The sequence below is a fragment of the Filicampus tigris genome, chromosome 5, assembly GCF_054856515.1.
Source record: "Filicampus tigris isolate MCC_2025a chromosome 5, RoL_Ftig_1.0, whole genome shotgun sequence".
Lineage (NCBI taxonomy): Eukaryota > Metazoa > Chordata > Actinopteri > Syngnathiformes > Syngnathidae > Filicampus > Filicampus tigris.
The window spans coordinates 27,620,278-27,638,053 of NC_141221.1; the positions used below are offsets into that span (position 1 = coordinate 27,620,278).

General features: G+C 40.7%; 2 protein-coding genes across 4 annotated transcripts in view; one reads left to right on the forward strand and one right to left on the reverse strand.

Moving 5' to 3' along the window:
* dpp7 (dipeptidyl-peptidase 7) overlaps positions 1-7,845 on the reverse strand; it is a 29,411-nt gene extending 21,566 nt beyond the window's left edge. The window contains exons 1-2 of one of the 3 annotated variants that reach the window (XM_086030031.1): positions 7,768-7,845; positions 7,524-7,694 (exon numbers count right to left, since the gene is read on the reverse strand). In XM_086030031.1, the coding sequence (XP_085886157.1) occupies positions 7,524-7,604 (81 nt within the window). In that variant the 5' untranslated portion in view covers positions 7,605-7,694; positions 7,768-7,845. Of the gene's footprint in view, positions 1-4,288; positions 4,357-7,523; positions 7,695-7,767 lie in introns of those variants that run through there. The other 2 variants (XM_086030030.1, XM_086030032.1) reach the window with 2 other exon arrangements.
* Positions 3,508-17,776, forward strand: part of noxa1 (NADPH oxidase activator 1) — a 56,036-nt gene continuing 41,767 nt past the window's right edge. Inside the window, 2 exon segments of the mRNA XM_086030029.1 lie at positions 3,508-3,646; positions 17,590-17,650. Of these exon segments, the coding sequence (XP_085886155.1) occupies positions 3,602-3,646; positions 17,590-17,650 (106 nt within the window). The 5' untranslated portion in view covers positions 3,508-3,601.

A 17,776-nucleotide genomic window follows, 5' to 3' on the forward strand; every position in this document is an offset into this window, starting at 1 on the left:
GTGAATGTGATTGCTGAACGGGGACCTGGCGAGACGATTGATCACTTTCTGGCTGGACTACGTGAGCTGTCTGCTGCATGTGAATTTGGTGAAATGGAGGAACAAATGCTTCGTGATCAGCTGAAAGAGCATGATGTTGCCAACACACATACGAGACAGACCTGACCCGGGCTAAAGCGGCTACGCTGGCTTTACAAATTGAGGCTGGACTGCGAAACTCCGGCGTGCTCTCCGGTGCTGATACCAATGCGTCAGTGAAAGCCATACACAAACAGCCTAGGACAAGTCCTCAGTGGGAGAAAAGGAAACCTGCTTCTACTACCGCACCTCCTGCAGCGTGCCGATGTCAGTCCCACTCTTTGTGCAAGTGGTGAGGGGCGGCACCACAGAATAGAGTGCTGCTGGGCGGCGCTGCACGTCCTCGGACGTCTGCCACGACAGCAAACCCCCTCGGATTGAAACATTCTTATTTATGACGCCGCTGTCGTGCTGTCAAAAAGCTTTTCCAATATGAGGGGGGCTGGCAAGCGACTTACCTAAACAAAATGCCTTCTTCCTGGTCTAAAGCTATGAGTGATGCATGAATAAATAAATGATCCAAATAAAACAATGATCCAACTAACCACATCTAAAGTGCATATTCAAACAAAACGGAGACTTATCTCACGAGCCACGTGAGGGGGGGTCTTTTTGCAACGAAGCATCTCATCGATCCATATTAAACAAGACAAAAAAAAAAAAAGGATGCAATCAGCAGACGGCCGAGTGCACACACTTCCGGCCGTGAAATCGTGCTTCGAGTATTTGCTATTTTCACCGCTTTAAATTGGCCAGTAATTCATAAAAATTACAGATTAAGTCAGGATGGACAATTAGAGTGGATATTTGGACGTCCGAGATTTTCAGCCGGTAGTGACTATTAGGGGTACGCTAAATCACATTTTGGTTCGGTTTCTTGGAAACTTCGGTTCGGTATACTTTCGGTACAAAAAACAGACCCATTCGGGTGATATTGTAAGAAATTACACCAGAATAAAAAATACACTAACAAAAAAGATCTCTTCATTTTGTAAATTATTAAGACACTGAAATCTTTAAACACTCAGCAGCAACAGCCTATGACTATGACACATTCAAGTATTCAAGTTAAAGACAAGTTGTCATTACAGTACACATCAGAGCTGTCCCGAATAGTCGGCATAGTCGACGTTCCCGACTAGTCGGCATAGTCGACGTGGCCGACGACGTAAATAGTACGTCGGGACGCACAACATACCGTCGACGTCAAGTATCGATGAAGTAAAATACGTCGGCACAAACGTACGCTTGAGTGTCGATGACGTAAATACGTCAACACGTGCATTGCGTCAGTTGTAAACAAGTGCGCACAGTAGAAATGGCGGAGGCGCCGGATAACAGCGTCCCCGCTAAAAAAGCGAACAAAAGCGTCCAAAGTATGGACATACTTCAAAGAAAGGTCGAGCGAGTTGGTCATCTGCACCTTTTGTAAAGCTGAGTTGACATACCACAGCAGCACCTCAGCCATGAACGAACACTTTAAGCGACGTCACTCAGGAGTACTACTGGAAGACGAGAGAAAGCAGAAAGCTGGAATATCCTAAATCCAACTAACTAATTAACTAATATCCCCCGGTTTTACTGAAATTGCTGTTATGTCCGACGTATTAACGTGCATTGTTAAGTTTCATTTATCGAAGCAGCGGGTTGCAGTCAAAGTTACACCGTGTTGTGTTTCAACTTTGTGCATTATGTAGCTAACGTTCGCGGAGCTATTTCACGCCAGTCCAATTGTGTTGTTGCTTGTAGGTATGTTGTATGTTATGTTGGTTCCGCTGTGTTATGTACCTATAAACAGTAGCACGCGACATGAGTTTATATATCTGCTCCGGAAAGCTCTCTGTGGGCGCAGCACAGCATGCAGATCGTATTTATGTCCTGCTCCCGCTGCTTTAAAAAAAAGAAAGAGAAAAAAAAACAACCTAGAGGAAACACTGGCCAGCTAATCATAGTCCGTGACTGTACCAATATATAATGTGTGCTTTTTCATTGATATAATATTTAAGTATGCACTGCTTTACCTGTTTCACGTTTAAGCAAACTGATGTTATTTTTTAGTTATTTATTTTTGTTAATTCTTTTACTTAGGCTGTTGCACATGCACGCACATATTGTTTCACCGTTATGGATAGATAAATACCTCATTCGTGTTCACACATCAGCCTTCCTAAAAGAGATGTGACTGTTCATTCAATTTCAAAAGTTTTTTTTAACTTTAATAAACAAAGAATCAAAATAAGCTTTCAGAAATGTTTTGGGGAATTAATAATCGTCAGGTCAAAAGTAATCGGTAGATTAGTCGCAAAATTAACTGTTAGACTAATCGTAAAAATAGTCGATCGATCGGGAGAAAAATAATCGTTTGGGACAGTCCTAGTACATATATACACTTTTTGTGATGAAAAAAAATACATAACAGTTACAATTATTGCTAACTATATCAAAACTCGTTTTATAATGGAATACAGTAACTTTAAAGTCTTTATGAAATTATTTACACTTTTTAGGCATTGAAATCTTTGAAAGTTCAACAGCATATTGTAACAAATTGGGTTATCTGTGTTGTGGTTGAATTTGTGTTTTGCTGAGTTGTGATGTTTCCGAAGTTCATGAATGCATCATACGAGAGAAGCAGCGGAGAATGAAGAACAGAGCTGTTGTACTTTGTTTTTGGCTAAAAAGACTGCTTGCTTCCTTGTCTAAGAAACATTCAAAGTCGGATGATGTCGTTTTAAGTGCATACATGCAACGTAGCCGCCGATCTCATGTAGCAATGTCGGCACACAACTTTCGGACTTAACCACGCACCTTTCCCCATCGGCGATTTTAACAGGAAAGCCAGAATGTTCCCAAAGAGGAGACTGCAGTGTCTGGGGGCCCTTCGAGCTCTGGCTTGTTTGCATATGCCATTATAATGCCATTTATCCATGCAATTATGATTTATCACAGCTTCTGGCGTCCTGGCTCCTTTTTAGTGCCGCCGCCCTCCTCTCCGGCGTGCAAGTCAATAGCGCCCATGCGTAAACTCGCGCTAATAATAAAACTGATCAGAAACGGTAAGCAAGATGGACCGAACCGAACATACCACACCGAAACGTATTAATACACCAACGTGTACCGTGACACCCCTAGTGACTAAAAAAAAATGGTATTTTAGTATTTCGATGGCACAATAATCGTACAATTTCTAACTACCGTATTTTCCGGACTATAAGTCGCATTTTTTTTACATAGTTTGGGCGGGGGTGCGACTCATACTCCGGAGCGACGTAAATGTGAAATTATTAACACATTACTGTCATGGCTTGTTAATGCTGACTTGTATTTATGATGTTTTGCCTCCCTCTGCAGGCGCTTTAGTGTACTGTGACGTGTCCAGAGCAAAATAATACAATACAATTTTATTTATACAGCGCATTTCCGGGGGGTTGGAGCGCAGCCTTGATCAGGTCGGGGAGCCTTAGTTTGAAGATTCCCCCGACCTGGTCAACTGTTTTTAGACACGTCATGTGGAAGCAGTGACATGCTCCAAGGAAGGCTGCAAGTGACAGCCGAAACTGTCAGCACGGTAAGAGAGTTTTCTCTTCACAAAAAAATAGGAAGATCATTGTCATTGTCGAAACAAAAGAAACTTGAAACTCATGAACAAGATGAGCCTATGGTAACGATTAGCGATAGCGATTAGCATTAGCGATAGCCATTAGTATGTTCAGTCAACAACCTACAATCATCCACAATTCAGCTCGTATATAAATGTCACTACACACAATTGTCTAAGTTAGTTTCAGACGACGATTGAACAAGAATGAACCACAAACAGGCAGACATGCTAACGATTAGCAACCGCGATTAGCAGTAGCGATAGCGATTAGTATGTTCAGTCAACGACACTGTACAACCAGCCACAATTCAGCTCCTATATAAATGTTGCATGCTCATTAAACACAATTGTCTAAGTTACTTACAGGCGATGATTGAACAAGAATAAACCACAAACAGGCAGTCGCCGTGCTTATGGTTGTGTGTGTGTGTCATCATGCAGCCACACATGTAAGGAGGAGCACAACTCAGCACAAAGGAGACGAAGACATAATTACGACCGAATACATAAATACTTTTGGAGACTTGGAAACATTCTACATGGTCGGGGATAAATAAAAGACTTATTAATCGATCTACAACCGTTTTGGTGAGTTTAAAGTTATCTTACCGTAACTTTCTTGCATGCTACATGTAGCATCGTAGCTCGGTCGAAATGATGTGTACTAAGCGCACAATTTCCTCCCAAAATGCGACTTATACTCCAGTGCGACTTACCTATGTTTTTTTCCTCTTTATTATGCATTTTATGGCTGGAGCGACTTATAGTCCGGAAAATACGGTACAATTAAACAAACGAACACACACAAATCAAATACTTTGTTCAGATATTGTGCGGTTTTAATGTTGCTGGCAGCAGGCATGTCAGGAGGCAGCCACGCGTGCCAGCTGTTTCCTGTGCTATCAAACGTCTCTGAGGAAGGCGAATGCTGATCACCGAAATTGCACAAGGTCTGAAGAAAGAAGTTAAAAATTTTTACTGAATAAGAAGACATGATCCACGTTTTTGAGATAAAAAAACATACTGTAATGACTTGGGTTATCTGTGTTGTGGTGTCATTTGTGTTTTGCTAAGTGGTGTTGTTTCCGAGGTTCCTGAATACATCACGCGACTCACTGGATTGGAGCGGTGTGCGAGTGAGAGGAGTGAGCAGATGGCGAATGACCAGAGATCCTTGTGTACTTATGACAGAAGTGTTGTTACCTTGTAAGCGTCTGTTGTTACCTCTCAGTCCATCACAGACAGACGCCCGTTTTGCTGACGACTGACAGAATGACGCCCCGCTTGTCTCGTGTCTTTGTTCGCAGGGGTTCTTAAGGCCCTGATACACCAAAAAGACGCTGGCCAACAGTGACAGACGCTTACCCCCTGTGGCGTCCGGAAAGCTGCTGGCCGGCGGCGGATTATAAAAACGTAAATAATGCATTCATGCTCTATTCTTCGCTCACGATGAACTCCCACGCGAAGCAAACCCTCACATTCTTGACACGGTATTGTGAAATACTTACATTGTCAACCCTCGTAAGAAGATTAAGGCAGCGAAGGCGTGTTCAGTTTTTCCGCCTTTGTCACTTCCCGTTGGTGCTCCGCGCGCTGATTTGCTAGCTAACAGCCAATCAGAGTGAACAAATGTCACGACTGGCGACGCCGATTCAACATACATAAAACGCCCCCAAGACGCTTACAGATGGGTTACGACACTACGACGGTGGCCACTACACCAATTAGACGGCGCTTAAAGACGCCCCGACGCGTAACGACCTCCGACGTCGGTTTGGTGTATCAGGGCCTTTAGAGAGGACTGCATTGATTATATAAGTGTGAGAGTGAGCGCTCCTGTTTTCAGTTGGATCCCTGTGGGGACTATGATGGCTGGCTGTGATTGGATAAAGAGGCGGAACCAAGACGTCACTTCACTTTGCCATGACAACACAAATCAACAATCTTTGTTTTGTCTAGTATTCTTCTGTATGTGTATTTATTTGCATATAACCTTCACGGTTGTGGTTTTCTGTTAAATCTTGGTGAAATTATTTCTATTTGTGTGTTTGATCGAGAGGCATTGACTATATATGGAAATGCTTTGCGCTTCCTGTACATATCGGTAAAACAAGTAAAAAATGAATTTCAAGTTGTTAGGATGTCAGCTATTATTTTACTGCGACCAACTGGTCACACCAGTGCTACCAGTGCAAGTTAGTGTCGAGCCCTATGCAAGAGCTAAGGCCTTAATCAGCCTGCCAGCCAAAAGCCGATTTTTAGCCCATCCAGATTGAAAATGGATGGCTCTTTTGTAGTCTGAACAGTCACAAAGCACATGAAATCTGATTTTTGCGAGATGAATTGAAACCACATTCAGCAGGTAGTTTCATATCCGAGTTGTACAGGCTGCCACTCACGCTGAACAGCTCCTACACACAAATACGATTTGACTGTCCGTGACGTAACTCTAGGGCCTCATCGGTCTGTGGGGAGATAGCACCATACAGGCAAAGCTCGAGGGTATGTATCGGAAATAATCCATTCATTAAAGTATTTCATGTGTTACCGCTGTTGCAATTATAGGAGTTTGAAAAGTCTGTCAGATTGGTCAATGACGTGGCCCATGTGAACAGGACCCAAATCGGTTTGAACACGCTAAAATCTGTGTGGAGAGTCAGCCCTAAAAATTGGAGGGGGAATCTGATTTGAATCAGATATGTCTGCAGTTCGAACGCAACCTAAGAGTGTCAACGATTTTTCTTTCATTTGTTAAAAAAATGAAGATGATGCTAACAAAAAATTAAGTCCTCGCTCAGTGGGCATCCTTTAAATATGCAAAATCTGGTCTTGGCCCACCACATAATGCAGTGTTTTTCAAACTTTTTTGAGTCAAAGCACATGTATTTCATTGAAAAAAATCCCGTGGCACACCACCAGCTGAAATTGTGGGGGGAAAAGCTTATTTTAACAATATAAGTGTTATATTGTTTATATAAGCATTTTTTAACATTGAAGAATGATGTTATATTATAACGTCTTGAATAGGAATTAAATAAACACAAAGAAAAAAGTATTTTATAATGTTTCATATTGATACTTACTCAGTGTGAAACATGGGCCTGTTTGGATAAACATGCGTCACTAATTCGCTTGTCTCTAAACAAAGACAATTAGCTACCTGCTGCTGCTGCCACCTGCTAGTATGGAAGAGTACTACAATGTAGTAAAGCCATGATTACGCTGCCAGGCGCTTGACCGCACAGTCACACAAACTAGATAATTTCCCACGGCACACCTGACAATATCTCACACACACTGGTGTGCCGTGGCACAGAGTTTAAAAAACACTGACCTAATGTGAGTGGGTGATTGGCTGGGATTGGAAAGTTGCGGGGGAAATCATTTGTTGTCAGGTTTTATTGGTTGATTTGAAATTGCAATTATTTATTTATTTATTTATTTATTTTACAGTAAAATACTTTTGAGTAAAACATATTGTATAATAAGGTGCTATACAAATAAAGTTGAGTTGAATGTAAAAATCGGTAAAGAATTTAACACGTAATTTATTGGAGCCAAACAAAAACTCAGTCGAGGCTTCTTTTATCTCTATGATTGTAAATAATGGCCAAATACAATAAAACACCTCGACTCCATGAGATCGGGGTTCAGATCTGGCTTTGAGCGTAAAACGGCCGCCACACCTCCAAGCAGCAATTGAATAAAGCAACTTCAGAAACAGCTTTATACTTAACTATAAAAGTTTTCCAGATCGACCAGTGTGAAACTTTGCAATCAGAGAAAGATCAAATAAAGCGTGACGCTTGTGCTAAAAGTGCAATAAAAACGAAACTCATATTACCTTGACAATGCTGTGTGACAACGCTTGTAGAAGCTCTGCAGTTAACAATGTCAACCTTAGCGCTCCGAAAACAAACTTCATGCTCGCGACTGACGTTCTTCCGCCCGTCTCCTTTGGTTGTTTCCCCTCGGTCACCGAACCTTGCTCCTCCACGCGTTGTTATGGATCCCACTAAGAGGGGACACGGGTATAATATGAAGTTCCAAAAATATGTCGTCTATGTCCACTGTGCATGTGACGTGACCTTTGGCTTAGTCTACTGAACGCTGAACGTGTCATCCACACCAGCATATAAAATTGAATGTAGGAGCCAGGGGATCTGGTCGGACCGGAAGTAGTGGGATATAATTCAAAATAAAAGCGAGAAGGTGATGGTATAGATTTGAAAATAAAAGCGTAACACCAACTTGTAAAACGCGCACAAGAGCAGTTAATAACAGCACTTTTTTCTCCCTTATTTGCGACGATCAGACAGTAACGTGATCGTGTAAAAACTCACGTTTTTTACAGTTACACCCGCCTACTGCCCGAAGATGGCTGGGATAGGCTCCAGCACGCCCCGCGACCCTTGTGAGGATAAGCGGTATCGATGATGGATGGATGGATAGTTAAGTGATTACAATGCTACCCTCACTCATAGTATTACTGCAAAACAGCAACAATTTGGTCACTACCGAAACTTTGCAGTCACTACCGAAAAAACAGATGTTTTAACAAAAATAAAAAGTATTGAGTAATCAACCAACAATATTTGATGATTGTTTAAAGGTATGTTTGTTTTAATTGATGATGACTTTTGAAGTCAATTTGATCAACTTTCTACATTTTACAATGAAAAATAGCATATAAATTTTGATTTATTTCGATAAAAGTCATATTAAATTCTGTTAAAAACTCATTTTGATTGGTTTTGATGTCAAAACCATATATATTAATTTATAAAAATACTCTGTAGAGTAGGAAATTGAAAGAAATATGAATCGGCTAGTAGAATTATTTTTATTCTTCTGTAATTGTGTGTTTCGGTAGTGACACATTTTAGGGACAGGCAAGATATTAGGGAAAAGCTAGAAAACACTCTTTGAATATGGTGCAACATGAATACAATAAAAGTTTTAATGAAATAAAATACAAATTTCACACGTTTTCCAACTCTGAATTTGAACCAATTTAGTAGAATGGCCCATATAAATGATAAAAAAACACAGTATATAAAATCACAATATATTAATCAACCAACTGTCTGCTATGGAGTAAGACATATGCGTGATTAAGGATTTGTATCCGTAATAGTAATAATTTGTTTTTTAATTATTTCCCTGTGAGTACAAATTAGAATTGTGAAGGTTTGAATGTTTTTCTTGTGAGTACGAATCAAAATTGTGAGGGCTTGAATTTTTTTCTCGTATGAATCAAAATTGTGAGGGTTTGACTTACAAACTGTGAGTGCATTGTTTTGTGAATACAATTCTCGCTTCTACGACTACGAATCTTCACTACGCACAATTTGCCAGCTGAGGATACAATCACTTTGTGAGAGGACCGGGACTTGGGAGGCCAAGATGGCGGCGGAGGGAGCAGACAGGTTGTGAACAGCTCTGAGTAGTGTTCCCTAAAAGATGGTATAAATTGAAAATAATACTCGTAAAACTCACAGGAATTTGTATCAAATACTACGTTAGTGATTCTAAACCTTCTGGAATAAGAAGCTGTAACCCGTTTTCGTTGAAAACTAAGGACCACCGTCACAACAATGAACAAAGACAGGCGAAGAGCGCTTTCAATGCATGATTACTGCGGCACAGAAAACATGGAAATGAATGCCAAAGGACATAAGAATATCTTGTGGTCGCCCTCCAAAGAGGTACCACCATTGAAGAAGCAGAAAGGAGAAGCAGACACTGAACATGGAGCCGCTATCTTAGCGAAACTTGACATGTTGACATTGATGGTGGATAACTTTGGTCAAGACTTAAGACTGAACACGGAAACGATTGACAGTATTGCCAAAGCAGTTGAATTCAACTCAGCAAAATGTAGGATTGCAAAGAGAAGAATAAGGAGTTAAATGCTGAAATGCAACAACTCAAAATAATTAACGCTGACATGGACAAGAAGGTTACAGAGTTGGAAAGGAAAGTGGCTGAGGCTGAAAGATACAAGAATAGGTGGAACCTGCGACTGAATGGCTTGAAGGAGGACAAAGAAGAAGACACGTGGGCCGTTGTTACAAACATCGTTTGCAAGATAAAGCCACATTGGAAGAATAATATGCATCTCATCATGGACTCCGTGCATCGCATCGGATCCGTCAACACCATTGGTCCCCGACAAATCATCCTACAGTTCACTTAAAGACAACAGAGATGAGATCTGGAGAAGCACCAAGAACCACGCGGTCTGCAAAGACCACAACATTCGCTTCGCTGAGGACCTCACGAAGGAAGATTGGGAGGCACGAAAAGCTGTGTGGCCGAAGGTGGAGCAAGCAAGAAAGGCGGGAGTGGTCACAGGTCCACGTGCGTTCATCAACGGGCAGAGAGTCACGCCGTAATCATTTTTAGAAGGGTTCCAATCCACACAAGAATGTGAGTCTGACGTTTTACAAGTTAAATGTTTAGGGTTTCACTACTGCTATAAGTGGTTGATTATCAGATAATACTGTGATGATTTATACTTTTCTACACGTTCATCGTTTAATATTGCCTTCATTTTTTTTTTTTTTTTTTTATTTTATTTGTAAGTTTGAGCTAAAAGCAAATGTTTCACTGTTATCCATCAATGCAAGGGGTCCAAGAGATATGACGAAAAGGAAGAGTTTTTTCTGTTTTGTAAAGAAGAAAAGTAAACATTGTTTTCTTACAAGAGAATCATTCTACAAACGAAGACATCATATTTTGGTCTACACAATGGGGGGATAAAATTTACTTTAGTCATGGCACGTCAAGATCAGCAGGGGTCGCCATGTTGTTATGCAACTTCCCAGGAGAAGTTGTGTCTTATACAGTTGATGCAAACGGACATTGGTTAACTTTAACAGTAATTATTGATCATTTAAAGCTCATCCTAGTTAATGTATATGGTTATAACAGTACGAGGGTCAACAATTCATCGTTGGAGGGTTTTTTTCACACTTAGAAGATATTAGATTTTCACATCCAACAGATACCATTGTAATTGGGGGGTGATCTGAATTCAACACATAATGACTTTTTGGATAGATTTCCAAATACATTCTCAACCAATCATCCCAATCCAATTTTCACACATTTTTGTAAGGAACTAGGTTGATGGTTGGCGACACATGCATCCCGGAATACTTCACTACTCATGGTTCAGCCCCAGTTATAATTTCAAATCAAGGATTGACCACCGGCTTGTTGCTAATCACTTATTATGCTATGATATCAGTTCTGATATTCCTGCTGCACCACTATCTGATCATTGTGTTATTCACCTTTGCATTAAACCTAAAATGCAAAGGATTCATACAAATAAGTACTGGAAATTTGACTCTAATCTTTTAAAAAATGATACTCATTATGAACATATTAAATCGACGATATCAGAGTTTGTTAATCGAGAGGACATACCAACACCAGTTAAAAAATGGGAGTTTCTTAAGTATACAATTTGTCAGTTCAGTGTATCATTTAGCAAAAAAATAAAAAAGGCTTTGGAGGAGAAAGAACTTACCATAATTAAACAGCTGAACATGTATTGCAATAAACCGGACCCAACAGACGAGGACAGGAAAAAGATACTTGAACTGCAACCTGAACTTGATGGCATTTTTACACAAAGAGCACAAGGAGCATATACTGTAGGTCAAGAGCTAAATGGATAGAGGAAGGCGAAAAAAAATTCTGCTTACTTTTGAGGCCTAGAAAGAAAAAGACAGAAAAGGAATAATGTCAAGTCCCTTTTTATTGAAAATGTTGAAGTCACAAATGAAAAGTGAATTTGTTCTGAATTTGACAAATTTTACAGCAAACTATACACGTCCAAATTTTCAAAGAAATATTGTGACATAATTGTGCTCTTTATTTCACATCGCATCAATATCAATTTATTTATTACCAAATCTAAATCTTCGAGATCATTTTAGGCAGTTTTATCTTGGTCATGTCACGTGAGCACCGGCCCCCGCTAGCATCATAGCTAACGAGCTAGCCATTTTACAATACCGGCCCCCGCTTACATCATAGCTAACAAGCTAGCCATTTGACAATACCGGAACCGGAACGCCTTCTCGCCCCCGCTATCATCGTAGCTCACAAGTTAGCCATTTCCCAATACGGCGGCCGCTAGCATCATAGCTAACATGAATGATTTATCTTCACGTAATAAAACTGAGCTGTTCAACTTCAATTAACTAAAGAACTGTACAAGAATCAATTTGAGTCAAAAACCTGGAATGTAATAGGGTTAGCTCGTGTTACCTGGATGACTGCTTTATAGAGTACTAACCATAAATAATCTCTTTGATTACAAAACTGAATGTTAGATCAATCAATCAATCAATCACATTTTATTTATATAGCACTTTTCATACATAAAAATGCAACTCAAAGTGCTTTAAAACATTCAAAGCAAAACATAGAATTATCTTCAATCAAAAGAAAAGATAAATTATTTAAAAGTTGTTGAAAGCCAAACTAAAAAGGTGTGTCTTGAGCTTCCTCTTAAAAATATCAACAGTCTCTGCAGACCTGACGTCCTCTGGCAGGCTATTCCAAAGGTGAGGACCAAAACGGCTGAATGCAGCCTCGCCATGCATTTTGGTCCTCACCCTTGGAATAAATAAAAGGCCGGCGCCAGAGGACCTCAGGATCCGCGAGGGCTGGTATGATAAAAGCAAATCAGATAAATAAGATGGCCCAAGACCATTAACACATTTATAAACTAGTAAAAGTACTTTAAAATCGATCCTGAAACACACAGGGAGCCAATGCAGCAATTTCAAAACTGGCGTAATGTGCTCCCGCCCTCTGGTTCTCGTCAGCACCCGAGCGGCTGAATTCTGCAGTAGTTGCAGTGGTGAAATGCTCTTTTTCGGGAGGCCAGAGAGCAGGGCATTACAGTAATCTAAACGACAGGAAATAAAGGCATGCATCAGCACTTCCGTGTTAGCCTGAGAGAGAAGCGGGCGGACTCTGGCGATATTCTTAAGGTGATAAAAACCAATCTTGGTTACATTTTTAATATGAGGAATAAAACTGAGCTCAGAATCAAAAATGACGCCAAGGTTCTTCACACAATGTGAGGGATTAAAAATGTGTAGTTTTGGTAAAAGCTTCTCTCTCTGACCTTCGGGACCGATAACTAAAACCTCAGTCTTGTCCTGATTGAGCTGTAGGAAATTATCTGCCATCCATGACTTGATATCTAAAATGCAATTTAAAAGGGTATCAATGGGTCCTGTGTCATCAGGAGACACGGCAATATACAGCTGCGTGTCATCAGCATGCTGTGAAAGCTGATGCCGTGTCCCCTGATGACGTCCCCGAGGGGAAGCATATAAAGATTAAAAAGTAGGGGGCCTAAAATCGAACCTTGAGGAACCCCACATTTAATTTCATGAGTTTTGGAGGAACAAGTATCCATACTTACAAAGAAATATCGGTCTGTGAGATAGGAATAAAACCAGTCAAAAACAGTACCCGAGATGCCCACTAGATTTTTAAGTCTATTTAATAAAATTTGGTGATCTACTGTATCAAAAGCAGCGCTTAGATCCAGTAGCACCAAGACTGTGAGTTTTCTCACGTCTGCAGTGCACCTAATATCATTTAAAATCCTTAAAAGAGCAGTCTCCGTACTGTGGTTCATCCTAAAACCAGATTGATATTTCTCCAAAATATTATTTGTATTTAAAAAATGATTCAACTGGATGAAAACCAGTTTTTCTAAAATCTTACTTAAAAACGGTAAGTTGGATACGGGTCTGTAATTATTAAAAACGCTCGGGTCAGAACTGCTCTTCTTCAGAAGGGGCTTCACCACCGCCGTTTTAAAGGCAGCGGGGAAGACGCCCGTCTGAAGAGAGCAATTGACTATATTTAAAATTTGTTCTTCAAAAAATCCATAAAATGTCTTAAAAAGAAATGTGGGAATTGGATCCAAAAGGCAGGTTGTTGGGTTTACCTGGGAGAAAACTCGAACAAGTGTCCTTGCATCAACCAGGGCAAAACTTTCCAGTGTTTCCTCATGTAAATATGATTGTCCGGGTTTATTAAAACTTGTGTTTTGACGGGCTAAAAGACTGGATCTTATGTCATCGATTTTACTTCTGAAGTGGTCTGCAAAGTCCTCACAGAGAGCGTCTGTTGGTCTCTGTGGGGACTTATTAAAATCAGAACTAGTTAAAAGTTCAAAGGTGGAGAAGAGAACCCTGGGGTTGTTTTTATTGACTGTAATGAGGTTTGAGAAATAGGAAGATCTTGCCAGTTTTACTGTTTTATTGTAGGATTTCAGTTGTTCGCATAAAATTTCATAGTGTACTGTAAGTTTACTTTTTCTCCACCTCCTCTCTGCACTCCTGCATTTTCTCTTTGATATTTTGATAGCATTGTTTCTCCACGGGGGTACAGTCTTTGTTTTTGTTGTTTTAATTAAAAGTGGAGCTACTGAATCTAATGATGATTTAAGATGTAGGTTAAAATTGTCAACAATAAGATCACAAGGTGCAGGTAAAATGTCAGCAGGAGTGCTTTTTAAGATCTCGATAAAATTTGCAGCCACCTCAGAAGATAGGTAGCGTTTCTTCACTGTTCTGACCGGGACTGCTAGATGGTTAAAACTGGCGATGTTAAAATAGACACAGTAGTGGTCTGACACTGCCAAGTCAACAACAGAGGACACACCAGCAGACAAGCCATAGGTTATAACCAAATCCAGGGTGTGTCCTCTGTTGTGAGTTGGCTGCAAGACGTGCTGTTTAAAATCCAAGCAGTTTAAAAGGTTTGAAAAATCTCTGGATAGTGGGTCCGAGATGTTGTCCATGTGTATATTAAAATCGCCAGTTATTAATATCCTGTTATAACTGGAATATAAAATGGATAAGAATTCTGAAAATTCTGTAATAAAAGAAGTGGAATGATGGGGAGGTCTATAGACGGTAATGCAGAGAATAGGGGGACTGCTAAAAACAAAGGCATGGTGTTCAAACGATAAATAGCTGCTAAAAATGATCTCCTTTGATAAAAGAGTATTAATAAAAATTGATGCAGTCCCGCCTCCTCTTTTGCCATCCCTTGTAGAAAATAAAGTAGATGCCACTTTTATTCTCATTTCTATTCTCTTTTTTCCAGATACCTCACTCTTTTTATTTTTCTCATTCTCCTCACGTCCAGTGTTCTCACCTCCACGTGGCAGCATCGATTTTGTAGTTAAAAGTTAAAAGATGTACACATCAAAATGTAGCACAGTTTAAATGTCAGCCTACTGTCCTTTGTGCCACATGTAACTAATTAAATTAGTTTACCTGGATCTGTGTAATTTTGGTTGCTGGCATGTCAACTGCATTTTTTATCTATGGCAGCTAGGTCAAAGGCTTTAAAGGGAAAAGAGCAGTCTCTGCATCGGGGGCGTTACCTATGGGGGGAAGGGGTGGTCAATGCCCACCCACGGACATGCTCTGCTCACCCAAAGAAAACTGGATGTAGTTCTGATGAATGGGATGCAAAAAAATCTAAATCAAATCAACCTTTGTTTAGCCCAAATCACAACAACAGTTATCTCAATTAATGCGAAAACAAAACACGTTTTAAGGTGCAGTAGCCCTACGCTGGATTTCGACGTACTTTAGCATTGTAGCACTTTTTTGCCCCCCCAGATAAGACTAATGCCCACCCACACCTGGCATCCTGGTGCTCTGCATTCTCCCCGGAAATCCCACCGAGAAGCACAGAACCTTACTCTCAGTGGAGAGTCAACCCATAAACCTGTGAGAACAAGACAACTATTTTAAGGATTGTTAGATTTTTAATTATTGTTGTCACCTTGAGAAAAATGCACGATTTCAGATTAGGCTATCTATAATCTCATGTTTTCCCCCAGCCTTTGACAAGGTGATCAACGGTGTTAAGGTCATTGTTAGCTTGAACTTGGATCCATCTCATTCTCATCAACGCATATATATATACAGTGCCTTAATGGACAAATTTATGTAGCTGTTGGCCAATAATTTGATGTATCCTAAACGTGATCAATGGTTTCATTAAGTCTCATATGTTTACACTTCATTTATTTGTTATTCTTTTTTATGGCTCTGTGAAAGTCCGTGGTGTCGGTGCATAGGTTAGAAATACCATCTGATTGTCATTTGTCATTTTACCTGAATCGTCAATTAGGAGGAGCACACAACCCGTTGGTATGTAGCCATCTTGTAAGCAATTCTGACTGACAGGCAGAAAGCCGTTGTGCACATGAGCCAATAGCACTATGCATTATGGGTGATGTAGTTAATTATAGTTGGAAATGATCAGAACTGGGCACTTGACCTTTTTTTGCCAGACCCTTTTTTGCCAGACCCTTCGGCCATATTCATAAACATTGTCGGCCCCCGCCCCGTTACGCCCTCCGACCCAAAAAAAATAAATAAATAAATAAAATAAAAACGTCCGTGATTGACGTCGCTGTGGGGGAGACGCTAACAGCAGAGGCTTTTTAAGGATCATTAGCTGCCTAATTTACTATTCAAACCCGCTGTGGACACGCTTCAAACACGCTTCAAAATGCGCCAATAGTACTTTACTACTCATCGGCCCTCAAGCGTGTGACGTGGTCGCGAGGTGGCCAAATTTAATCTCAGCCTACTCGGTGAAGGGCTTCTTTTTAGGCTTCTTTCTACTCCTGTGTGTGGTGCGGACTGCGTGTGCTTACTTGCATTGCGAGTCCCGGGGTTGGATTTGTCATATTGTATAATTATTTGGGTCCAACAGACGGCCAGAAGTCGAGTCAACAAGTTACTTATTTATTTTCCACACTTGCCCTCCTTCACCTTCAAAATAAAAGCCTGCTACAACCACAAAGGGACCGAGATGACTAGACGATGCATTGAATTTTATTGTGAAAACGATCTGGAAGGTGGCGGCTAAGGGGGAACGTGGGTGAGTAGTTTATTTACTTTGCAGCAGCAGCAACGAGCTGCGTGGTATATCCGTCTCCGTGTGGGAAATGTCATCGCAACATGTGACATAATGGACCGATCAGAGCAGCAACAATTCCTGATGTGTGCGTGGCATGTGTTACAGACCCGCCAACAGCACAATGCCTTGGTCATGTGAATCAATGCGACAGTTGTTTGTGTAAGAAGAGACGTGAGACAGCAACATGCGTTCAAGTGTGTTTGTATTTCCTTATTGTCACGTCACGTAACCCGCGCCTCCCACCTGCAACTGGGGCATGCCATTACAAGAGGGGGCGGGGGGGCAATACCACAATCCCTATAACAGCAGTTGTTGCTCGCGCCGACGCGGGAGTAGAAAGAAGCCTAAAAAGAAGCCCTGCACCGAGTAGGCTGAGCTGAAATTTGGTCGCCGATTAGTGGGCCGGACTAAAATCCACTTCCGGCCATGCTTAGTCCAGCCATTTTTAAAAATTTGTCACACCCCCCCCCCCCCCCTTCCGCCCCAAAAATGGACATCCGGCCGGGCCGGAGGGTCCGACCGGTCTGGCCCAGGGACGGACTTCCCAGCTCTGGAAATTATTTTGATTAATATTTTTTTAATATAAAATTAAATGTGTTGTTAAAATAAAGACTATGTGCTATACATTTTCAACAGTGGCAATAACTTGCCAATAGTTGAAAATGTATATCTTATATCATAATTGTTCATAATGTAATTTATTAGTATAACATATGTGATTCACTGCAACATAAACACATTGCTGAAGTTTCAACGTGAGTGGTTGTGTTGCTCCCAGCCCTGTTTTGACTTGGTCATGTGCAATATTTTTAAGAAACAAACACAACAGCAGAGACGCCTAAAACATACTGCACTTGGACTTTTGTATTTCTCAACTGATATTCTGAGACGATATCTTTGTTTTCTTTGCATAGGGCCTTGACTCGCTCCCTGAAAGAATTTTCTGCCAGCAAAAAAATGAACACAGGAGAAAAGGTAGAGGAAAAACATTACTCCAAACAATCTCCACTATTGTCAGTAGACTGCATTTCAGTTTATGTTGTTCACATGCACAAAGGTGAAAGAATAATGAGAAATTAAGTGATTGGTACACAATGTTTC